The 24,176-nt window shown below is 47.3% G+C and overlaps 2 protein-coding genes across 10 annotated transcripts in view; both read left to right on the top strand.

Annotated features, from left to right (window-relative positions):
- The window catches only part of adamtsl3 (ADAMTS like 3), an 88,035-nt gene extending 67,772 nt beyond the window's left edge, over positions 1-20,263 (top strand). For 5 of the 8 annotated variants that reach the window (XM_088382797.1, XM_088382822.1, XM_088382805.1 and 2 more), the window contains 23 exons: positions 8,547-8,674; positions 10,005-10,050; positions 10,150-10,386; positions 10,599-10,725; positions 10,821-10,895; positions 11,520-11,677; positions 11,750-11,861; positions 11,959-12,097; positions 12,168-12,218; positions 12,289-12,493; positions 12,866-13,013; positions 13,092-13,176; positions 14,847-15,151; positions 15,224-15,356; positions 15,764-15,974; positions 16,041-16,220; positions 16,293-16,446; positions 16,513-17,344; positions 17,421-17,548; positions 18,098-18,453; positions 18,891-19,000; positions 19,079-19,281; positions 19,372-20,263. In XM_088382797.1, the coding sequence (XP_088238923.1) occupies positions 8,547-8,674; positions 10,005-10,050; positions 10,150-10,386; positions 10,599-10,725; positions 10,821-10,895; positions 11,520-11,677; positions 11,750-11,861; positions 11,959-12,097; positions 12,168-12,218; positions 12,289-12,493; positions 12,866-13,013; positions 13,092-13,176; positions 14,847-15,151; positions 15,224-15,356; positions 15,764-15,974; positions 16,041-16,220; positions 16,293-16,446; positions 16,513-17,344; positions 17,421-17,548; positions 18,098-18,453; positions 18,891-19,000; positions 19,079-19,281; positions 19,372-19,484 (4,236 nt within the window). In that variant the 3' untranslated portion in view covers positions 19,485-20,263. Of the gene's footprint in view, positions 1-6,166; positions 6,298-8,546; positions 8,675-10,004; positions 10,051-10,149; positions 10,387-10,598; positions 10,726-10,820; positions 10,896-11,519; positions 11,678-11,749; positions 11,862-11,958; positions 12,098-12,167; positions 12,219-12,288; positions 12,494-12,865; positions 13,014-13,091; positions 13,177-14,846; positions 15,152-15,223; positions 15,357-15,763; positions 15,975-16,040; positions 16,221-16,292; positions 16,447-16,512; positions 17,345-17,420; positions 17,549-18,097; positions 18,454-18,890; positions 19,001-19,078; positions 19,282-19,371 lie in introns of those variants that run through there. The other 3 variants (XM_088382848.1, XM_088382830.1, XM_088382814.1) reach the window with 3 other exon arrangements.
- Positions 20,264-20,534: 271 nt separating this feature from the next.
- Positions 20,535-24,115, top strand: larp7 (La ribonucleoprotein 7, transcriptional regulator). Of its 2 annotated transcripts, XM_088368400.1 has the most exons (12): positions 20,536-21,019; positions 21,087-21,187; positions 21,262-21,345; positions 21,459-21,623; positions 21,703-21,805; positions 22,022-22,312; positions 22,386-22,521; positions 22,612-22,736; positions 22,815-22,930; positions 23,429-23,588; positions 23,661-23,752; positions 23,811-24,115. In XM_088368400.1, exons 1-12 carry the CDS (start codon positions 20,833-20,835, stop codon positions 23,886-23,888), a joined length of 1,638 nt encoding a protein of 545 aa, XP_088224526.1. In that variant the 5' UTR covers positions 20,536-20,832; the 3' UTR covers positions 23,889-24,115. The 2 variants fall into 2 exon arrangements, with proteins under 2 accessions (XP_088224515.1, XP_088224526.1); XM_088368389.1 differs by having other exon boundaries at positions 20,535-21,019; positions 22,612-22,930.
- The last annotated feature ends 61 nt before the right edge of the window (positions 24,116-24,176 follow it).

Here is a 24,176-nt window from a genome sequence, read left to right as displayed (position 1 = left end):
GCGGACTCCGATGAGTATTCGCTTTGACTTCTGTAGGCCGCATGGAGGCTGACATTGTTGACCTCGTCCCCTCGAGAAGAGCGCGACACCTTTGCTTGCATCTGGTTTTCCCGGCAACCGTGTTCGAATATACTTCAGCCGTAAATGAGCATAATACATGAATAGCAGTTATAGACAAATAGTTCATCTAAGTGGGGGTCTGGTGACTGAGATGTTGGCTGACTCCAATGAGTTAGTGTGAGGATTAGGAGATAATTCCATCTTGATCCACTGAGGGGAATTTTTGCCAGGCCATTTGCTCCTGTTCTTCAAATTCAAAATGAGTGAAATAAATCAATATATTTAAATAAATGTCTTCCTTTTTTTCTTTTCTTTTTTCTCTTTTTCAGTTTTTCTTTGTCTTGTCTTTTTCTTTTCTTTTTTTTTACTTTTCTTTCTTTCTCTTTTTTTTTTTCTTAATTTTTCTTCCTCTCATTTCATGTGGGCTTGTTTCGAGTCTTATTTGTTGGACACTTAAGGCTATGCTGACGGAACAGCATGGAAGCTCCGTCATGGATGTGCTTCTATGTACCCCCGACCGTTTATTGTCTATATATATAATAAACACTTGACTCGCTGACACATCGATCCAATTTCCATACTGCTTACAGCCAAATGAATTTTGGCATGAATAAATCAAATTTGAACGTTTGCAACAAGGACGGGTGATTATTTGCAAAGTGCAAAACGATGCCATTCCAAGCACAAAATGCTTCTTTGGGGAGCCAGCCCATATTTGCCTTCCCTGACATGTTTGCTTTGACTTAGCCGTGTATATTTACAAGATGCTGTTTGGACAGAAGCTCCCGAGCAGCGAGTGCGGTGTCGAGCAAGCCACGTGGCGTTGGCTCGCGGGAGCTTTCTGTCATCCCGCCCGTCTGTTTGTTCCGTCAACATTCGCTCTCAGTAAATTCCTGGCGACCATGATGTGGTCTTGCGCTGTTGCACTCTGGGTACCAAAGTTATGCTGTTGAGGTACGAGGCCTCGCCGCATGACAAAGTGGGCTTGTGTGCGGCCAGCTACTGTTGCCTGCATATTTGGATACATCTGATCTCCTTTTCAGTGGAGTTCGCTCACTTGTCATTTTGACTGTGGTGAAAAAAGTTTGAAACCAAAGGCAGATTCGGCTTTGTCACCTGTCCTCCCCCCCAAAAAAGCCATTTCTGCACCTCTTCACCATATCAAGCAACGCACACATTTCCCAATAATTTGCACGACATTGTTTACATATCAGATTGCACCAATGTTTATATTCCATAAACAGATATGCTTGTACAACTGTGGAAAGAAAAAGTCCGATCCAAGGATTCTTGGATGTCCTTGGCGCTACCTTGGCACCGCACACTCCGACGGACTCCAAAAGGAGCTGATTGTTACTGTTAAGCGCCTCCTCGTTTGTTGCGTTGGGAAGACAAACATGTTGTCCTGAAAGGGAATTCCCAAAACACCTTGCCTGCTTTTAAACATAAGTGCTGTTTAAAAAAAAAAAACAGTGCCAAGCCATTTTTGTGTAGCACTTTAAAAAAAAAAACTTTTTATTTATTTATCGGTGTAGCACTTTAAGAAACTTTTTTTTTCTGTCCATTTATTTATTTATTTATTGTTAAATTTTGTTTATTATTTAATCATGTTTATTAAAGTGAAGATGATTTATTGATGATGATATATTTATGTGTAGCACTTTAAGAAACTTTTTTTAATTTTTTTTATTTATTCGTCCATTTATTTATTTATTGTTAAATTTAGTTTATTATTTATTCACGTTTATTGAAGTGAAGATAATTTATTTATTTATTGTTAAATTTAGTTTATTATTTAATCACGTTTATTAAAGTGAAGATTATTTATTTATTGTTAAATTTAGTTTATTATTTAATCACGTTTATTAAAGTGAAGACTATTTCTTTATTTATTATTTGCAAAATTTTTGTTTATTATTTAATCACGTTTGGTAAAGTGAAGACTATTTCTTTATTTATTATTTGCAAAATTATTATTTAACCACTTTTATTAAAGTGAAGAAGCACAAAAACAGCACTCTCGTGTAAGTAACCGTTTTAACCTGCCCGTAATTACCTGCCGCTGAAAGATCTCCCGCCACCCATGCGGAGCGGCGTTTCGGTTAACCGCTGGGCAACGTGTCCATCACTTTCATGTGGGTTCTAATGGCTCGGCTGGCGAGAATGAAGTTGTTTGCAAATCCCGAGAGATGTCGAGGAGGGTTCGGGTTAGTACTTGAGGATTCTAAAATGAATTCTGCCTGGTTGCGTGTAGTCATGTGACCAGTAACATGAAATTACACTCGTGACGCCATTGTTTCCGCCTGGTGTGAACTTGCACATGGTTGCGTGCGGCTAACATATCGACAGAAGGTTATGGTCTTGGCGGCCAGAGCGTGCTGGCGTCCCTGTTGGGTCCGTCCAACCGCTGCAAACGCACACCTGCAGCTACACACACACACACACACACACACTTTTGAATATGCTGGAACCCGCCGAGAAAACGCGAGCGATAACCTTGACAACGCTTGCCAAGCTGAAAAGTGAACAGCGCTTGGAAGACAAGGCACACTTGGACCAAACATTGCGAGAACATTGAGATAAGCCTTTGATGAATATTTTAAGTCTCTTTGTGTTGATGGAAAGTAGTAAGCCCTGGAGACATTTAAAAAAAAAAAAAAAAAGAGGCGGGGCTTGGATGGGGGATATGTAACAAGAGTCCCGGTAGAGTAAAATGTAAAGTGCTTGGACCAGTATTACAGAAGCGGCACGACTCGGGAAAGCAAAAGAAAAGAAAAGTAGCTCGATGTTATGAAATTGATGCTGATGGATGTCCGCAGTGACTCGAAAGGGCAGAGTCAGAAACAAATGCAGCAGTGAAGGTAACCCAAGTTCAAGAGAAGGGAATCCAAGAAGCAAGACTGATGAGAAGAACCCAAGGACGGTATGTTAGAAGAGAAAATGCAGACGACCGAAGAAGCCCGAGAACCAGATGGAAAGAAGTTTTCAAATGGATCTGAAAGAGAAGAAAATGAATGACAGGTTGACTCAATTCAAAAAATTCCAAATTCAAAAATTTGATTGGGTTCACCTGATTAAACGAAGCAGGTCTCCTCGGAAGATGGATGAACTTGCGAGGTGTTTACAGAACAAGTCAAGGGTTGGAAAATGATTTCTTCTTGAGGGAATATGCTTCCTGTTGCAACATGTGTTTTCCCGCCTCCTCAACTATTCCTTCCATCCCCAAATCACAAAATGAGGCGACCCGGCAAATTTATGGGCGATTGCACGCAACGAGGATCTCCCTCATGAAAACATTCTGTTGGGACGCCGCACGGGCCTATGATTGATGATTTCAAACGCAAAGATATCTGATCGGATTCGCGGCCATCGATCAATTGATCGGCGTGATTGTGCCGAAATCAGACGAGTTATCACCGCCCCCTCCCCTCCCTGCTCGCATTCCTTGCAGTAATTGCGATAAGGAAGGGTTTGTTTGGACTACAAATTGTTGGGCAATTATTTGCGGCGCCTGGGGTTTTCCAGGTTGGACCACAAGCAAACCGACAGCATTCCTCCGCAAATTCTCAGCGACCTCACTTGGGATAATGACAAGGAAGTGAAGGGCGGCTCCTCCTCACAAGGGGGCGACGTCGAGGTGCCTCACACACGGTTAATTAAGACTTGACTGCTGGTTGGCCGTGCTACTGTCGCTTTTAATCGTAGCCACTAGGTGTCACTGCTGAGCTGAATGCAACCGCACCGACGAGAAAGTGTTTAAAATGACGTCCTTGTTTGCCTTTTCTCGCCTCTTCGCGGTATTTACTGGCCGAGCAGCGATTAAGCTCTCATCACGGTAGCGTATTTAGACAGCTGGGAGTTTGCGGAAAAGCTGGTTGAGAGGTTTAATCGAACGGGATGCTGGTGAGTCATGCCGCCACTTTTTGTCTTGCTCCGTTAAGCGGACCAGTGTGAACCGGACAGAAAATGTTGGAGCGAGAACAAGCTTGATTGTGTTCAAAGAAATTTGTCTTTGTATTGCAGGAAATACACTTCACTGTTCGAAATTTTTTTATTGACAAGTTTGTTCAATTTCAAGATTTTGTGGAGATCATGGTCAAAACCGTAACCTCATTTATCAAATTCAGATTTGTCTTGTTGACTTATATTCCAACCGAGTTCAGGAGCAACTGAGGTTAATGTATTTTTTTTTTCTCCTCCATTTTAACGTGCTTCATTCATATTTGAACTTTGCTGGAATCCACACAAGAGCCTTCATGACAGGTGGAGGGATTGTTTGATACATGCCTTGTTGAAACTTTAATTGCGCGGATATCAAAAGAGAAATTTATGGGTTGCGCTTGAGATTTTTTTTTTCCTCCCTCCCCTCCTTTAATCGTTGCCGTTTATAGGTCAGACGCGGGTCACGACAAGGAACTCAAGTGCCGCCTCGCGCTCCTTGTTATTGCATCATTATCCAACTGAGGCGCAAATCAATAGCAGAGGACGCTCCAAACGGGTTCAAACCTCACTTTGAGCACCTTCATCACATGACTATCGCTTTCTCCGCTTGTTCCCGAGCCAACGACAACACCTAATACATCGCCAGCAATGAAAAACACATGTAAGCGATGTGACTCCGTTTTTCAGGATGAAAATTGAAACCGTGGCTCGACGTCTCGTTTGGTGCTAACAATTTCTTCAGTGAGAAATAAAATGCAGTGAGCAAATTGGGATTATGGCTCACTTGAATCGACTTTACGCTAATCCTCCAAAATAAGACCGGTAGCTAAAAATTGCGGTGAGTTCAAACAAGTAACAAAAAAAAAAGACACAATTTTATTAGGTGTACTTCAAAGAACTCGGTAAAACTGCAGTTTAGTCGTTCACCTTCCATCTGTCTTAACTTGGAGCGGCGCTGGGGAATTACATCTCTATTCCGATCGCCGGCTTTGGACAAGCATTGGGAAATGTGGTCGCTATTCAGCTGCAGGTCGTTAAAAAAAAAAAAAAAAAAATCTATCCTGGTAAAACATTTGAAGGCAGTCGCCCAGAAAGCTGTTTTAACAATAACTTTGATGTAAATCATGCCTAGAGCGTAGAGAACTACATAAATGTGCCCTTTTTTTAGTTGAGAAATATTACGAGGGGCCACGCCAACCAGTGAAGCAGGTGATCTGGGGTTGCCGTGGTAACAACAGTGGTAAAATTCAAATGCCCGGGAAGTCTTGCGTGAGAAGGCAATACTCAACATGATTAACCTTCACGACTTTATTGCTTGAAGTCCGAAACACCTCCAGCAATGTTGTGGTCCAGTGGCTTGTCAATCAAACGCATTCATTTCCTTCTCCGGCAGCGCTCGTCGTCAGGCCAAATGCGGCGGTTTATTTTCTGTACTTTTGCACTTGCAAATGTGAGAAGGATTTCTTCTGAAAGCAAACATCGGGATTGTGGAAAGGCTCTTTCCCCTTGGCGCCGCCCGCAATGGGGTCAAGTGGATGTCCATTTGCGGTGCGAGATTTGGTTTGATCACCGGCTGGCACTAGATTTTTTTTTTTTTTGTTTCGTGCCATTGCAGAAGGTGGAAAGTCTTTCGGTTTATGCCAAAAGCCGTCCATCCAGCTGCTTGTTTTTCCCCCAGAATTGTCCATCCACCTGGTTGGCTCCCTACCTCCACTCCACATGCTCTGGGCCTAAAATGCCAGATGTTATGAAAGGCGACGTCACTCCTGACCGCTTTTTGCGAGAAGAGATGATTTACATGGCGCTCGTTCGCAGTCGCAACCTTTTTTTTTTTTAACTATGTATTTTTTGGGGGGCGACATTCTCAATAAAAACTCGGTGGGCCTGTCCAGAAGCAAAACGGGACGAGCGAGCGAAGAGGAGACCTTACGTGAGCATCGAGAAGAATAAAGTCTGTTGGACATCCTAATCGACGCAAACGTGTGAACTTGCAGCTGCCCTCCAACTCCTTGCACGCTTGAGTGAAGCCCATTTATTGATTGGCTCCTGTGCCAGACTTGAGGCCTCCCCCCACTCCTCACATTGCACATACAAATATACACTCCTCCCTCCCTCCCACCATCCCTCCCTCCCTTCCCCGACTCCAAGTTACTACTAAGGACCCTCGGCGCAGAACGAAGGCTCCAGGCGGACCAGACGTTTAGATTAACCCAAAGAGGAGCACCGACGGCTTGGTCAGGCTTCATGGAACCTTCAACATCTTGCAAACTGCTTCTCACGGCGATTCTCATCATGGTACTGTAACATCTCTCTTTTCTTCTCATCTTCACCACATCTGCATTTGCATCCTTAAATGTTGTTTACTATGCGGCTTGGCACTCCAGAGCGGCGCCTGGTCACGCCTGGATGTTCTTTCGACTTTACTGCAGCGACTGAAAAGTGTCCCTTTCCTTCCCTTGAGGTCAACCCCCCCTCCCATCCCGTTTTTTTAGTTAGGATGCAACGATGCACAAGACAAGGGATTGAGCAGATGTGCACCTATCGAATGTCTTGCCAACCTGACAAGGCCAATCCAGTGTGTGTGTGTGTGTGTGTACGAGTCGGGTTTCCCTTCCACCCGTCCAGGAAAATGTCCTCACGGTGCTGACAGGTGACTCGCATTGACTCTGTCCATCAGCGAGCATCGGCGCTTTCGCTCATTTCCGCCGTTCCGCTTGATTGAGTACACGGGCCGCCTTTCTGCTTTTCCCATCCGCCATGCAAACGAGCTCAGCGTGTCCCCAATGCTGCTCCGACGGATTAGATAGCCGCCAAGCGGACACGCGAGCCGTTTGATTATTAGCTTCGAATCCTCGCAGGAGCTTCTATTATCCCGCTTTCACCGAGAACAATAGCGGAGCCGGGAGCCAATTCTCCGTCCTCCATCCTTCTTGTCCTCTCGTCTCTCCACCAGCCTCGTCGGGCCTCCGGCTCTCTTGGCTCGCCAGCTGACTGCAAAATTCTCTGATTGCCTTTCAAAAGGAGGAGAATTAAGAGGCTGCCCGACAAAGTCTGTTTATTTACTGTGGATCCAAACATTGAGGGGAGTTGGCTAGCACACAAAGTTAAAAGTAGCGCCGTTGCGTTGGCTGCGGTCTGCGTTGGCCGCGTTGGCGGCTGCCATCCTCTTTGGCTCCGGCCGCCGTTTACATTCACTACACGCACATTTCGAATAAGATGAACGCTGGTTCCATGTGCTCTCTTTTTGCTACTGTGTCTCAACTAAAATATAAAAATGATCTTGAATGCACTGGAAGCTCTCAGGTGGATTAGAATTTTGAATCTATTATTGTTGTTGTTGACTGACCAGGACAAAGTACATAAAAAAACGTTTTGGGATGGTCGACATATTTTCCTCTTTTGCTTCTTCTAGTTTCCCTCGGAGGGCGATTATGATGGTCAACGTCTTCGATATAAAGCGTAGGCTACAAAACAAACTAATGAATAACTAGATTGAAATGAGAGACTAGTAAAAACTGTTCAAATAGTTTAAAAAGACAAATTGCAAGCAATATCTCTATTTTTAAAGTGAAGACAATTTGTAATTTTATTAACGACACAAAGTTGATGCACAATTTGTCTTTGCGGGCCACATAAAATTATATGGCGGGCCATATCTGGCCCTCGGGCCTTGGGTTTGACACCTATGGCTTTGAATGATCACTCAGCTCAAGTTTTGGTTTTTTTCTGACTTGGGGGGTGTTTTGAGGTAGCTGTGGAGGGATAAATGTAAATGCAAAATACCGTCTTTGTGTTTCAGCGACTGCGTGAAATGATACGAAGGTCTTTTTTGTTTCCCTCCCTTTGCATTTCTTCACCAGTTTAAATCCTCCAATGAATGGCAGATTATTTGATTGAATGCGTTTGCAGCTCAAGTCTTTTCAGACGCATTCCCACTACCACGGGTGGTTGGATGATTTGTCCCAGCGTTTCTTCCAGTATTTTTTTTTTGATGTGTGAAAAAGAGGCAACACAGGGTCTCCGGCCTGTCGGGAGCGCCAGCTTATTTTGATGAATGCCAGCTTAGCCTGCCTCGCTTCTCACCCTCGGGCGTCATTCCACGCACCGCCGACGGCGTCGTCAACATAACACGCATGCAGTCAGACGGAGGTGATGCCTATCACATGACCATGCCGACCTTTTCGAAATAAACACATTGTTTTACAGCTTAATGAATCTGTCCTATTAAATCACCAGAAAATGAAGCCCCGCCCCCGTGCCCCCACCACCAGGGGGTTGGGGGGGGGGCATGATGGATGGATAGATGGGGAGGATCATGTTTTTTTCTGGCTGTCACTCGCCATTTGAGACGCACGTTGTCCTCAGAGTCACAAAAATTCATCTTCTCATAATATTGACTTTGGACGCTGGGGAAATATTCCGAGCTGTGTTGCCAAATCTGGCGGCAGCACGCCATCGAAAGCAGGGAGCGCACGTCGGGCCTGAAGTGAAGCAGAAGCGCGATGTTTGATCTCACGATGCCTTCTCGCTTTCTCGACACGCAGAGTTCTCGGACGGCCCGTTCCGAAGAGGACCGAGACACTCTGTGGGACGCCTGGGGCTCGTGGAGCGAATGTTCCCGTACCTGCGGAGGAGGAGCGTCGTATTCCCTCCGACGATGCCTCAGTTCCAAGTAAGTCTATTTTTAGTCGTCACGAATGGCAAACGCTAGAGAGAGGCCCGGATCGCACGAGCCGTATTTAGAAAATGGAAAACCTCGTTGACCTTTAGATAAATGGAAACATCTCGTGGCCAATTTGTAAGCGTGCGTTCAAACGTTCTCCAGACTCATTTGGACTTTTTGAAAGAGAAAGCCTCCCGCCTGCAGTGCGGCTGCTTTCTATTAAACTGCCATCATTTGGCTTTAGAATTCAATCTGCTCGGCCTCTCTCTGCTGCTCCCAGTCGTTCCGCCAAATAAACCCAGACAATTGGCCTAATAGTGTGAGTCAACCTAGCATAGTCTGCGAGCAGAGTTCCCGAAATGCCGCTCAACCAGCTACTAAAACTATCCAGACATCCAAAGAGGCGGGCCCGAGTTCATTCCTGACAAGAGGAATGAAAATGGATGACTATTCCAAAGTCAAATCAAAGCTTGGGGTCTTTAGCAAAGGACTTGCGGAACCAAGGACAACAAGTGAGGACAAAAGGACTCGTAGGTTTTCTAGCAACGTCACGTTTACAGACTGGGCAGTAGCCACGGCGTGACTTCATTGCATTTTGCTACTTTACACTTCCCAGCATGTATCACCCACCCAAAACCACCAAACGTAGCCAGATGGCTCGCCTCGCTCCATTAGCAAGTGGAACAAAAAGGCAGGCTAGCTGAGTTAGCTTCGTCACATCGTTTTGGGACTCTTTCATACCAAACGCTACCACTAGGTGGAATTGGGTTGGGGCTTAACGATCGTGTCCGCCGTATGCAGTGTAAATAAGCGCTAGCAATTAGCAACTAGCAATAAAACCAAACCTCAGAACCCCGGAATTCAGATTCCACCCTGGGTACTTTTAAGGCTGATCACAACCGTCCTGTATAGCATCAAAAACTGGAAGGCGACGGCCTGGTTCCCTCGTGGTCGTCTGCCACCATGCTTTTGGACTCGTTCGAGATTTATCTTGGCACGGATCGATGAGAAATGGTTCTTTTTGTAAACGTCTTCGTTTTATTAAAGGTCAGCAGATTTGAAAGTGTGATAAATCTACGTCGACTATAGTGGCGCAGTGTTGCGCCGGACGCACGCTCACACGGTACGACCCGCCGCTATTATGTCTTTGCCAGCTCGCCGCAGAACCTCGCGCGCTTGCGGCTAGCCACAAGCGAAAAGTCTTGAGCAAATGTGGAGTTAACCGCCGCCTTTTGGGTGCAGATGACTGCCGTGTATTGTGGTTCGCCTCATCATTCAACAGCGGCCAAAGCCAGTTCACACAAGTGCTCCCCCCCCCCCCTCCTTCCTTCTCCTCTAGGACCTGCGAAGGGCAGAATATCAAATATCGCACATGCAGTAATGTGGTAAGTTCGGCATCTTCGTATGTTGGCGCTTCGTATTTGTAACGCAAATCATTTTTTTTCCCCTCGATGGAAAACATCATGACGTTTTCTCCTACTCAGGATTGTCCGGTGGACGCCGGAGACTTCCGGGCTCAGCAGTGTTCCGCCCACGCCGACGTCCGCTTCCAGGGCCAGTACCACGAGTGGCTGCCCGTGTACAACGATCCGAACAATCCGTGCGCACTCAAATGCAAAGCCAAGGAATCCGGGCTGCTGGTGGAGTTGGCGCCCAAGGTTCTAGACGGGACGCGTTGCTACACCGAGTCGTTAGACATGTGCATCAGTGGCGTGTGCCAGGTGGGAAAGGATACCAAAAGAGCAGCCGGAACACAATTTGTTCTTCGTCTTCATTTTTAACTCATTCAGTGCCATTGACGGCCATTTTGACTGGGCTGGCGGAAAATGAGCGGAATATGTTGTTATTCATAAGTAATGGTATTGATCTATGTAAATACACTCGAATGGTCAACGTTCCTAGGAAATCACAACATCCCGTCACTGTGTTTTAGATTGTCGGCTGCGATTTAGAGTTGGGCAGCGGGGCCAAAGAGGACAACTGCGGCGTCTGCAATGGCGACGGCTCTTCGTGCAGGCTGATGCGAGGGCACTACAAATCCCAGCATGCCTCTGGAAAAAGTACGTCCAATGCCGAGATTTGGTTGTTGCACTGGTTAAATGACTTCATTAACATACATCTTGTGCCCCCCCCCCTCCTCCATCTTCTTGTGAAGCGGAGGACACGGTCGTCGTCATCCCCTTCAAGAGTCGACAAGTACGTCTGATCCTAAAAGGCCCGGATCACTTGTGTAAGTCCTGGTAGGTCCAGGGTGCTCTTCCATCCAAATCAGCCAGATATCAAACTTGTACCTGATAGCCTCAAATGCATTTCTTATATCGACATGTTTTAATCCGGTGCCAAAAAAAAAAAGCTTTTGGAGCCAGCAGCAGATGCTTCCATCAACTGTCAACAGCAGACAAATTGAATCAGTCGCTAATCGTGCGTTTAACCTTCTGTATGTTTTCCTTTCACGTGAGCTTTCTTTCCCAAGCCCCCTTTTTTCTCAATGGCGAGCTTTTTCATTCTCCTTTTGGCATGCAAATCGGAACCATGTGTTGACTGTTGTCGGCGAGCGCTCCTTCCCGTGCTCGCCGATGTTTTCGTTGCCCTTAATGTCCTTGTTGGAAATCCACGTTGCCGTCTTGGGTCAGGGTTGAAGTGAGGTCAAAAACTGTAAGAGCTTAGCCGCAGCACGTCCAAGGGAGCGACTTCAAGCACATTTCGTGCCTGTTTGTTTGAAATGTGGTCACGGTTGGCTCGTGAAGAGAAAGCCGCTCGCCAAGGATGCAAAATGTCCGCCGAATGCAAGACTGTGACAATTGTAGTGCGAATCAAAGACTTATTTCTCCTCTCTTCCCTTTTTTTTTTGTAGATGTGGAGAGTAAAACTCTGCAAGGGGTGAAAGGTCAACTTATCTTGGATAAATCAGGCCAGTACCAACTGGAAAACACCACCTTGGAGTACCAGAAACTCTCCGATAAGGAAGTCCTCAAAATTCCCGGGCCGCTCGGGGCTGATTTCACCATCCAAGTAAGCGTGGAGTCAAAACCTTATCCAGCCTACACAGACACGGATGGAATTAGAACCGTATTCTTCCGTCAGGTCCAGTTTGCAAGTGGACCAGACAGCGTCACCCAGTACATATTCTACCAGCCCATCGTCCACCGCTGGAGGGAAACCGACTTCTTCCCTTGCTCTGTCACTTGTGGCGGCGGTAAGCTGTGATCTCACTGACATCCCAATAAACACATAACTATTTGACGTCGATAGCCGTCATTGGTAGTGAACGAGTTCTACTTTCCTCGACTCAGGGTACCAGCTGACGTCCGCAGAGTGCTTCGACCTCCGTGGCGGCCGAGTGGTGGCGGACCAATACTGCCATTATTACCCGGAGAACAGCAAGCCCAAACCCAAACTGCAGGAGTGCAACTTGGAGCCCTGCTTGGCCAGGTTGCGTTTCTTATTTGCTTTTTTGAAGGCACAGGATCGAAACTTGAATGGACATCTTTTGTCTTTTTAGCGACGGGTACAAGCAGATCATGCCGTATGACCTCTACCACCCCCTACCTCGGTACGTAAAGTCCTTTAAGAAATCCACGAGGTCCAGGACCTGTTTCAACCTTTGGACCTTGTCTCGTAAGATGGGAGAGCAGCCCTTGGACGACCTGCTCCACTTCCTGCAACGGGGGCACCCAAAGTCGCTCGGTTTCCTGCGTGGAGGAAGACATGCAGGGGATCGTCAGCGCCACAGACGAGTGGAAGTGCCTTTACGCCCCCAAGATGGCCGTCTTGCAACCCTGCAACACCTTTGAGTGTCCCACCTGGATGGCCCAGGACTGGTCACCTGTAAGTTCAAATGCATTTTTATATTGAATGGAAATTCACCCCTCACTTGTTGTTGCAACAGACTCCATTAATTCCGCTTCAATCTTCAATGGCCGCCATACAAACAAAGAGGCAAAGAAAAAAAAAAAACTTGGATGCAGTTTACCTTGCACATTCTTCCCGGAACTTGCCGTTTTTTTAAATGCTTGGTTTGGCAGAGAACACACAAAGTTCACTCCTGTTCAGACACCAGTGGGGGATTTTTGGACACTCTCCCCTCGAGTCAAAGGCCAAGACATTTAGAACAGGATGAGGGCTAGCCAACTAACACAGATTTATCTCTGAATATATACGAGGTGAATGGTATTAACTGCCCCCCCTTCGCTTCTTCAGTGCACGGTGACATGCGGTCAGGGTCTGCGCTACCGGGTGGTGCTCTGCATGGATCACCGAGGGCTCCACGCAGGAGGCTGCGACCCCACCACCAAGCCGCACATCAAGGAGGAGTGCCTGGTCACTGTGCCTTGCTACAAAGCCATCGGTGCGTTTGGAAATCATGCAAGGAAAACCGTTTAGCAACCCAGCCTGACTTTTTTTTCCTTTTCCCCGCTTCCTTCAGATACACTCCCGGTGGAGGCCAAACCGCTGTGGCATAAGCAGGCCATCGAGCTCCACGAGGAGACGCTTGTGACCGAGGAGCCAAAGTGAGTTACCGAGCCCACGGTCCAAATAAGACTCGGCGCTGACAGCTTTCCCCGGACCTCGACGGGATTGCGGTCGCGAGAGCCGCCGGCAGTTTCCAGCGTGCACCTGTCGTCCGCACCTGTCAAAACACAGCGTGCTCTGTTTGGCGTCGGGCTCCCAATATGTCATGCGTCTTATAAATCGAGCAGCGTGAAAGAACAGCGAGGATAAACTCAGTCCACACTTTAACTAGATTGGGTCGAGCCCAAGCGAAATTTGCTCATTGTTCGCTTTCTCCCAAGGTCGATGTTTCACGCTTCCTTTCCTCCGCCGAGCACCTGCGATGTCAGATCCCGCTCGTAAATGTGATGTACGGGGTCACGTAAGGTAACAAAAGCCAAGTTGAAAGCAACAGGAGAGGGAGGGAAAAAAAAAAAAAGAAACGTCCGGCGGCCCGTGTTGCTCCAGCACACCGGCAGATGTTACAGATGTTTTTGTCGTGCGTATCGATCGATTAATAAAAGCCGGCTATCCTCCAAAGACTTTTGGAGCGCGGCCCGGCGCGATGCGTGACTCGCATTAGCGAGCGTGTTCGCCAGTTTTGAAACATCTGCGACTTTGACTCATCTCCGAAGTGAGAAAGCTGCGACGGAGGACGGAGAAGCGCCTTTTTTCCCGCCGCAAATATATGCGTGTAATATAGCCTCGGTCACACGCCAACACTAATAGCGGATCTGCTAACCATATGGGAGAAAATTACAAAGACTAGCTAGCCCTGGAATGAATTTACCCAAAAAGACAAAAAAAAAAGAAAAGACTCAATGAAATATTTCCACTGTCGGAAATGTAATTGATGAGATTAGGAAGGGCCTTTGGCGCTGATTGCAAACATCTGTCTGACGGAAGACAGCACGCTAACTCACAAACATCTTTTGCTGGACGTCTTTTCTTTGTTAAGGCTAAACGCATCGCGAAGGAGCTAGCATGACTGCGCGACGAGATGATTCAGACGGGTTCATCCATCTTGTGTTAATGAGCAGGAGCAAACGGCTTTTAGTCATCACGCACGACCTTGAAAGCGTTTTTGATTCTAACCGAAAATCCTTTCTGTGATCTGTTAATTCGAGCTGACACATTTATTTTTTATAATTAGCATTCCTCAGGAAGTTGGATTGAAATGAAACGTGTGTCTGGAGGGGAAAACTAAAGAAAAAAAATAGTAAAGAAAATAAAAATAAAGATACTGCTGTATTTTTGACTCCTTGGCAAGCTACTCGAAAAGGTCAAGCGAGGTTATTATCGTCAACAAAAAGATTAAAAATGAAAAACATCTTTGTTAATGAAAGAAAACAAACATGTTTTATAAACAAAACTAGCTGAAACTAAATGTTACTCAACTAAAAGTAAATATGTCCTTAAAAGATTACTTTTTAATTAATATTACACAGGAGCTTTCTTTTCAATGTATTTATTTCTGTTTTAATAAGCGTCTGCTCAAATGCTCCATAACGTACAAATCTATTTTTAAAACAAAAACAGAACAAAAATGAAACATTTTCCAAAAAATGATAAAAACTAATAAAACCTCCTCTGAAAACAAATTCAGTGAATATAACAAAAATCAAAAGGAAAGAAAAACCATATATAAATGCGGCCACTAACTTGTCTGACGCTCGTGTCCCATTCGCAGCTTCATCCCCGGCGCTTGGCAGCCTTGCAGCAGAACGTGTGGCACCGGGACTCAGCGGCGCACAGTCAAGTGCCGAGTCTTGCTCTCCTTCTCTCAAACCGTGGCCGACCTCCCCGACGAAGAATGCAAAGGCATCAAACCTGCGCTGAGTCAAGCCTGCCACCAGATTCCCTGCCACATGTCAGAAGGCAACGATGAGCAGCAGGAGGAGGAGGAGGGCTCAGAGGAGGAGAACCTCGACGGAGAGGAGCTTCACGAATGGGAATACGACGGCTTCACCGAGTGTTCCAAGAGTTGCGGAGGCGGTAAGAAGCTCGCCCGGGGATCCCCGTGTCATTTTTTACCGCCGTTCACGCTCGGCGGCGTTTGAATCTCAGGTGTGCAGGAAGCCGTGGTCATCTGCCTGAACAAGCAGACCAAGATGGCGTCGGCAAACCAGAGTTTGTGCGTGAGCGCCCGCAGGCCCCCGCCGCTCCTCCTGGATTGTCAAACGCAGCCTTGCCCCCCCAGGTAAAATCCTCGCCGCCATGCTTTGGAATATTTTCAGGAGCACATGTAATGAATGACTTTTTCGCAACGTCACGCTTTCAATGGCGGAGGCTGCAAACTTGTTTTTGCAGGCCTCGAGTCTTGTTTTCAAGCACAACAAACGTTGCATCGCACGTGTTTCCTTTGGCCTTGCGTGCTCTCCCCGAGGCCTCCGAGCGCTTCCACGTGAAGCTGCGCTCTTTGGATAGTCCCCCCCCCCCCACATGAGGAGAAACGGCCTCGGAGTGAATATGAATCATTTGGAAATGAAAATGTTTAAAGTAGGCTGGATTCATGAAGTGGGAGAAGGATTAGTTCATCAAACTCGCAGCGTGTGGGTGAGAAAAATCTCAAGTGCTTCACATTCTTGGTTGTAATGCTCTTTACAGGTGGGAAGCAGGGGGGTGGAGCAAATGCTCCGCTTCCTGTGGGGTCGGCCTGATGTCCCGCACCGTAGCGTGCGCCCGCCGTCCGTCCGTGGGGAGCAACAGCACGGAGGTTCTGCCAAATGAAAACTGCCACGATCCAAAACCAAACCCCATCCAGGCTTGCAACCGCTTCGACTGCCCCCCCACGTGGGAGACGCAGGAATGGGGGAAGGTACAAAGACAAATGAAGAAGTGATCCTTCACAAGACCATGATGTTTGTGTCTTTGTTGATTTTAGTGCTCCAGTCGTTGCGGGAATGGAGTCGAGAAGAGACGGGTGGTGTGCAAACAGCGCTTGGCCGACGGAAGCTTCCTGGAGTTGCCAGACTCGTTTTGTCCCGCCAAGGTGCCGGCCAGCCAGCGGCTGTGTAGCACAGAGCAGCGCTGCCCGCCCCAGTGGGTCACCAGCTGGTCCCAGGTAGCCTTGATCTAATCCATCACACCAACTTAAAGATATGACAACTTTCTTTTTGAATTTTTTTTTTTTCAGTGTTCGGCAACTTGCGGAAATGGGATGCAAAGACTGGAGGCAGTCTGCATGAAGCAAGGCGAGGACGGACAGTATCACACAGTCGATCCAAACAATTGCTCCTCTCTGGGACGACCCACCAGGATCCGACCGTGCTCTCTTAGACTCTGCAAGAGTAAGACACCCTCGTACTCACAAATTGTAACGAGAATAACCGAAGCAGTGCAACATTTTGTCACAGATTCACTGAAAACGGAGCCTACCATCCTGGCTCGGAGGAATGTTTATGTTCAGTGGAGGAGGAGTAAAAGGGTCCATTTGATGGTCGGCGGCACCGCCTATCTTCTCCCCTGGACAACTGTGGTCCTTCGCTGTCCAGCCCGCCATATCCGCAAAGCAAATATCCAATGGTTGAAAGAAGGGAAGCCCCTGGCGACACCTCTGGGGTTAGTGAAGATCCTGCAGGTCGGCCCGTCTGATGCCGGGACGTACACCTGCGTGGCGGGCCGGGTTAAAGAACATTTGGTCCTACGGGTCATTGGGGGCAAGCACAAGTTGCGCAGACCGGAAGCGACGAGGGCACAGGAGCCCTCCATCTCGCCTGACGGGTATGACGACATTGTTGAGCGCTTGCTCCAGCTCAAGGTTGAGAAGAACAAGACCATCTCGGAAGACAGGCGAGATCTTCTCGACATCCCCGATGTCATCGTTCTCGATAGTCGGAGGCTGGATGAGATCGGCAGCCTCGGAGGAAAGCAAGGCGAGCGAGCCGTCGCTCAGTTAGTCGACGAGCTGTCCGTTTCCCACCACGAGACCAATGACTCAACTCGTCACCTTCCAGAAATGGAATCAAACGGAAAAAGCCAGCCGAGCAGGAACAGAAGCCCGGTGATCATCCAGAGCCCCTGGAAAGTCAGAGCGGGATCGTCTTCGGACGCGAGCGTCAATGTCGGGCGGGCGATTTTGCTGCGGAAACCGTATGCCAGTTTGGAGATCAGATGTGAGACTCTCGGTTACCCGGAACCATCCCTAACCTGGACCAAAAATGGCAAACTCTTGCGTTCCGATCGCAGGTATGACCGCGCGACTCGTGAACTGCAAAGGAGATTACGATTTAACTGAGCGGCCATCTTGTCTTGACACCGGCAGAATAGACTTGTTGCCCGGCGGCTCGCTGAGGATCCGCTCTCCGAACCTGGCCGACGAGGGTCTGTACACCTGCACCGCCAGAAACCGGCTCGGGTCCACCTCACGCTCGTCTTGGTTGCAGATTACAGGTGAGAACCGTATCCCGGACCCGCAAATCCGAAATCCGTGCAAAGCACCTGTGGCTAAAGCCAAACTATGGCAGGATTTTTACTTTCCGAGTCTGGATTTTTTCCACCTAAAGCAACAATGAGATGGGTTCCATTTTTAAAGATGTGTCTACTTTTTTGGGTTGAAAACTTGCTGTTTCTGGGAAGTCACATTCATGCACTCGGCCACCGCAAATGTTTTCAAACTGGGTCGCGAAGCCGTGGCTTGCCTGGCTGAGTCAGTGGTGGAGAATGCGTGCTGCGTGCCATCAGCAGAAGTCCCCTGAGAGCCGCGCCGTCCGTCCCACCTCCCCTCAAAGCGTCGCCGCTCGCAACCTCTCTGGATTGCAATCAAAGAGGCGGACGGCACTGCTGATTTTCTCGCCCATACGACAACAATTAGAAGGCTCGAGGGAGAACGTTTCAAAGACGATAAGCTGCTACGTTATGAGGGCCAAAGAATAAAAGGGGCTGTCAAAGGACAAGTTATTTTGTTTTTTTCTTCTCCTTTAATTCCTATCCACTTATCAGGAAGCGGAGGAAGAAACTGCGTCCAAGCTGATGGCTCCTTTTGCCCTGATAGGAGCAACAGCAGCATCCAGTCAGCTGCCCACAGGTTGGCGGCCGCAATGCACATTTTTAGTCATCCCTTTTCAAATCTCACAAAACTCTCTTCAAGTCGTTGGCGCGCGGACCCTTGGGCGGCGTGCTCAGCCAGCTGCGGCGGCGGTTCCCAGACCAGACGAGTGCGCTGCGTGGACGGCCCCGAGAGCGGCTCGACGGAGGTGGAGCAGCGGCGCTGCTTCGGCGCGGGGCGGAAACCCTCCGACAGCAGGACGTGCAACGTTTTGCCCTGCGTCGCTTGGGCTACGAGCAACTGGGGATTGGTAAGCCCGCTCCTTGTAGCCAATCATCTTAACAAGTCATGGAAACATTAAGGGGGCCTCGCTTTTTGACCTTGTTGGCGCCAATGCCAACGCTGACTCACGGCTCAAATATGGCGTTCGCCTTTCACGACATAAACTACATCAGTGTTTCTCACAATCGCGACACATACTGTTGAATATACTATTTATCCCGTAAATATTCTCTGCGTGTCAACTTCCAACGTGGCAGCATTTGGCTTTTTTGTGTAAATAATTGATGTGACAATCTGAAAATTCCCGCCTAATCTTAAAAATCAAAAGTGACCCAACACCGCTATCTAGTGGTATCTGGTAGTCATTACAGTGGCTTACAACTCTAAATATCACAGACAAGCAGGGTTAATTAGTATTCTGAACTTATTTGTGTCGTAACTTTTTGTTCTTTTTGAATGTTTCAGTGCAGTGGTCAATGCCTGGGTCCAAGTTTGGCTGCACAGCACCGCAATGTTTTCTGCCTAGACACAAATGGCACCAAAGTCCCTTCCAGGGTGTGCGGCGGACTCAGACGGTAAAAATTGCCGTCCCGAACAAACGTTCCTTCCGCCGGGTATCGGCTTTGTGACTCCGATACGTTTCCCCTTCCAAGGCCGAGCTCCACGAGGAACTGCTCGGCGGACGCTTGCACTCCGCGCTGGCGAGTCGGCCCGTGGACGCAGTGCACGGCCACCTGCGGCCGACACGGCTTCCAGTCGCGCCGGGTGGCGTGCACGAGGCGACCCGGCGGGAGCTGCTCGCGGAGGCCTCGTCCCGCCAGCTGGCAGCGCTGCAATACGGTGTCCTGCGGCAGAGGTGAGCCGTTCTAACGTCACGCTGCAAATGTCCAAGGTTGCACTCTAGAAATTTTTAACACCACGGTCGCTGGCGCTTTGCTAACCGTAGCCGCAGGAGAGTGTCGCGACAGCACCCGGTACTGCGAGAAGGTGCGGCAGTTGGAGTTGTGCACACTTCCACAGTTTAAAAGTCGATGCTGTCACTCGTGTCTCAACACCTGATGGGCGGGGCACGTCGGATACCATCAAAGACCTCCCGCTGCAGGCATTGATGAACGGAGGGACATGTCGTACGATGGATGTTTTCAGATGTGACGTGATGTGAGAACCACTGGAAAGGATTTGAAACACAATTTCCAAAGTATTTTGGGTATGCCAAAAAAAACTCCAATCTGATATTTGAATTGACAAATTGAATTGGATGGGAGTTTGAACTGAATGTTGCACTCATGACTGAAGCAAACACACAATGGGAGGAAACAGGAAAAAGAAATATTTTGCACTCGAAACTCAACAAGTCTTTGTTAAAAACATGACTTGTTGATGTTTTTTTATGTTACATTTATATATTTTGCTTTGTATTTTTTAAAAGGTATTTATCTACAGTATATGTCTAGTTTAACCACTTTTTTTATGCCTTTGCACATTTAGTCGTGACATGCCCATATGTTGTCGCCAATTTTTAATTCTTCCTTTTGGCTCCCAGGTGACAAGAAAGCACAATGCTGGAAAAACAGCAATTTTGAAGCATCAGTAATGTTTCTTTTTGAATTCTTGTTTTTTTTTGTTCCAACATTATTTATTCACCGGATTGGCACTTTTGGATTTGAGTGCAACATGTTGGTGTTTTATTGAGGTGCAATTGTTTGATTTTATGAGAAGAAACCGTCATCAACATATCAAGTATATGCTTCAGTTGTGTAGATATGTATTTTGTCTTATTTATTTCCATGCGCGTCTGTGTGTACAGTTTTGTAAATAAATAAAATGGTTGGAATTGATGTTGCCTGGTGATTATACGTATTGGACGTACATCCCCAGAGCGCCCTCTGCTGGTATTATTTAGTTTTCATAAAATTATGCTCTGCTTTTATGTAATATTGCTACCTGAGGAACAAAATTGGAATGGTATTCAATAATGACAAGACACCGTATGTTTGTGCCATCAATAACTTATAATCTATTATTATTTATTATTATTATTATTGGCATTGCTGTATGGATCACTCGAGTTTCCTACCTTTTCTAATTTTGAACGCCCCTTACGTGGCGCATACGTGTGACGTATATATCCCGCGACAGCAGCTTTCCGTGAGCGCTTCAAGCCCAATCGCCTATGCCAAATTAGTGACTTATACCGTTTTTCACATTTTGCTCTGTTAAACTGTCCAAATCGTGTGCACCGGCATATGAATTTCCACTTGACAAATATGTAGCGGGCAGGAGTGTGTAGTTTTAAAGCTCTCAAGTCGCGCAGTAGCCCAGTTTGGAAAGTGACTGCTTGTAACTTGGAGTTTATCTTGGACGTTGTGGTAGCGTTTTTTGTCGATTCGGGCTCCGGAGGGAAAGTATGGACGAACCGAAGGAAGCCGCGGATGACAGAGGAGCTTCGACCAAAGAGACGGACAAGAAGAAAAGATCCCGCGTCAAGCAGCTGCTGTGCGAAGTGAAAAAACAAGTGGAGTTCTGGTTCGGAGACGTCAACCTCCACAAGGACCGCTTTCTGAGAAAGCTCATTGACGAGTCGGATGACGGCTGTAAGTCACCCACATCGAAAAATGTATCGGACGTGTTTTGATTGTTTTGTGGGATTTTTGCTCTCAGATGTTGATTTATCCGTGGTGGCGAGCTTCAATCGCATGAAGAAGCTGACGAGCGACACTAAACTGATCGCCCGGGCTCTGAAGAATTCTTCCGTACTGGAGGTGAGGAGCGGCAAAAGCCTGCCTGTGCATTCGAATCCGACTCAATGAATCAAAAACGTGTGGCAAACTTTCAGGTGAATTTAGAGGGTGATAAAGTGAGACGGCAACTTCCCATCGGAGATGTTCCACCTGACGTGGACAGCCGCACAGTCTACGTGGTAAACTTTTGTTTTTCTTTTAAGTCCTCTGTTTATGTTTTTGGTCAAATTGACCCACGCTGATGTTATCCAGCCCAAAATCATTTCTCTCAAAATATTTCTCCGTCACATAGGAGCTCCTGCCCAAGGACGTGACTCACAGCTGGATCGAGAAGGTCTTCTCTAAATGCGGGACCGTCGTTTACGCCAGCATCCCCAGATACAAAACCACCAACGATCCCAAAGGCTTTGCCTTTGTGGAGTTCGAGAACCCAGAGCAAGCCAAAAAAGCCATTGAGGTGAACTTTCATTCATAATAATAAGCCACTGATGAGCTGAAGAAAACTTGGTTTCTTTTTTTTTCCCCCCCACATCCAGATGCTCAATAACCCTCCTGAAGATGCTCCTAGGAAGCCGGGAATATTTCCCAAGACTAAGAAGGGGAAGCCCATCAAGATGACTGCAGACAATCCGTCTTCAGGTACGCATTGCCTGGCAAAAAAAACAAACTGCTCTTCCTATTTTATTTATTTTAATTTGATTGAAAATTTGAGCACAAGACAGTTACAATTAAAAGAAAAACACTTGATTGAAAACTAAGGACAAGCTGTGGCGCAAAAGGTTGTGCTTGGGTTGTTTTGAATTTGTTGGGAAAAGAAAACAATACAATGAAGTTAACAAAAAGAATGTTTTGCAGGTGGCGGCGGGGAGGAAGAGAAGAAAAAGAAAAAGAAGAAGAAAAAGAAGCTGCTGGCCGAGGAGGTTAAAGTGGCGCCGATGGACGCCGAGCCGCCAGTTCTGCAGCAGCAACAGCAGAAGAAGAAAAAGAAGCAGCAGCAGCAAGGCTCAGATGCCGCAAGTCAGAAGACGACGGGTAAAATCTCGGAGAAAAAGAGACGCCGCTCGCGGGTGGTGGACGAATCGGAAGCGGCGCTGCCCGCCAAGATGAGGAAGCTCGAGGAGAACGATGAAGTCGAGTTTGAGAGCAGTAAGCTTCTGTCAACAAACCAAGGAGAAAAAAAAAAAAAACAAGTGAATTGACAATGTGATTGCATGTGCAGATCCGCCACTAGAGGGCGAGCATGGGAAAGAAAACCAAGAAGACCCGCTGGTCAAAGCCAAGAGAAAGAGGAAGAAGAAACACAAGGAGAAGCTTAAGATTGGCGAGGAGGTCATCCCGCTGAGGGTCATGTCCAAGTACGAGCGCACGACAACAACGAGGCCACACTCCAGTAAACAAAAACAAAAAATGTGTGCGGGCAAATAACCACGTTTGTGCGATGGCAGGAAAGCGTGGCTGGAGCTCAAGTCCGAGTACCTGCGGCTGCAGAAGCGCAGCATGTCCTCCCTGAAGAGGTGCATGACGCAGCTGGACGGCGAGGAGCGGCGCGGTGGCAGAAGCGACCAGAAGAGTGAGTTCAGCACGACACCGCTTCATTTCGGAACGTCTTGCGAAAGGTCTCAGGGTTTTTTTTTTTTCCCTCTTGCAGTGGAGGCGAGCGAGGAGGCGAGCGAGAAGGCGAGCGCTCTGGGTCCGCAGTTCACCAGCGGCGTCATCATTAAGATTACGGACAACAAGGCGCTTCCGGGGAGGAAGATAATCAAGGTACAGAGCATGTTAAAGGGGAAGTCGACCCTAAAAATATAGCAGTTTAACAATTTTATGTTTGATAAACTGTGTATATGCCATGTGTGAGTTTGTGTGTACTACATAAACTTTCTACTTCAAAATGTAAAAAATCTCCATCCTCCCTTTTCTGACAGACTTTGTAGATACAACGTGACAAACGCTTTGAGCAATCATCAAAATTCTAAAGTTCAATGTTCACAAACTTGTGCACCTGTGCATTGTTTTGATACAGTAAGTTCATCCTAAAGGAACTCACTGCTGCCGCCTGCTGGCCGTAGTCGGTACTTTATTCTATCTCTATAATCCACATACATCTCTCCCTCTCCTGCTCTCTTTTTATTTATTTGTTAGTGAGTTACTTTGCTTTTCCGGTTTGATGATAAAACCAAAGCGAGCCGAGACTTTTGCCCTCCATTTACATAAAAAAAAAAAAAAAAAAGAAGCGCTTTCATCCCACTTTCCTTTGGGACACAGGACACCCTGTGCAAGATCTCGCCGGTGGCGTACGTGGATCTGTTGGAAGGCGACGCCGAGGGCTACGTGCGCTTCGAGCGGCCAGAGTACGCCCAGACCGTTAACGATAATAAAGCCGAGCTGCAGAAGGTGCACAGCTGGCAGCTGGAGATCCTTTCAGGTGGGCCCCACACGCTTGCTTCCAAGAAAGTCACAAGAATCCGAGAGAAAACGCGGGTTTGGTTGTCAACAGGTGACAACGAGCAGAGGTACTGGCAGAAGATCCTGGTGGATCGGCAGGTCAAGCTCAACCGGCCGAGAGAGAAGAAGCGCGGCACGGCCAAGGTGAGACGGCGGCTCCTTCAAGGCTCTGATTTCAAACTCATCTTTCAAATCCTTTCAGCTCTTGTCCAAAGCGGAGAAGATCATCACAGCTCGCGCCAAGGAGGCCAACAAGCACATTCGCTTCCAAGAAGACTGACTCGCTGCTACTTAGTTGTTGTTGATTTTTTTATACTTTTTGCGTTTGCGCTGGAGCACCAAGTTCAAGTTAGTGGTGTAAATAGGATGAAGCTCCCCCTCAATATGTGCAGGTTTTTTTATTGTCGTTTGACTAATGGATTCTTTCAAATGTGGAGTGCATGAAAAGAAAACGTTTGAACTTTTAGAATTGTTGACATAAATGCCCTGACCATGGGTTCATTTTTGCATTTTTTCTTCTTTTCTCACAAAATGGTTCACTCAAACCAAGAACTCTTTTTTTAAATTA

This window comes from Syngnathus floridae, chromosome 1 (genome assembly GCF_059516105.1).
Source record: "Syngnathus floridae isolate MCC-2025c chromosome 1, RoL_Sflo_1.0, whole genome shotgun sequence".
Taxonomy (NCBI): domain Eukaryota; kingdom Metazoa; phylum Chordata; class Actinopteri; order Syngnathiformes; family Syngnathidae; genus Syngnathus; species Syngnathus floridae.
This window is presented reverse-complemented; position numbering and strand designations above follow the sequence as displayed.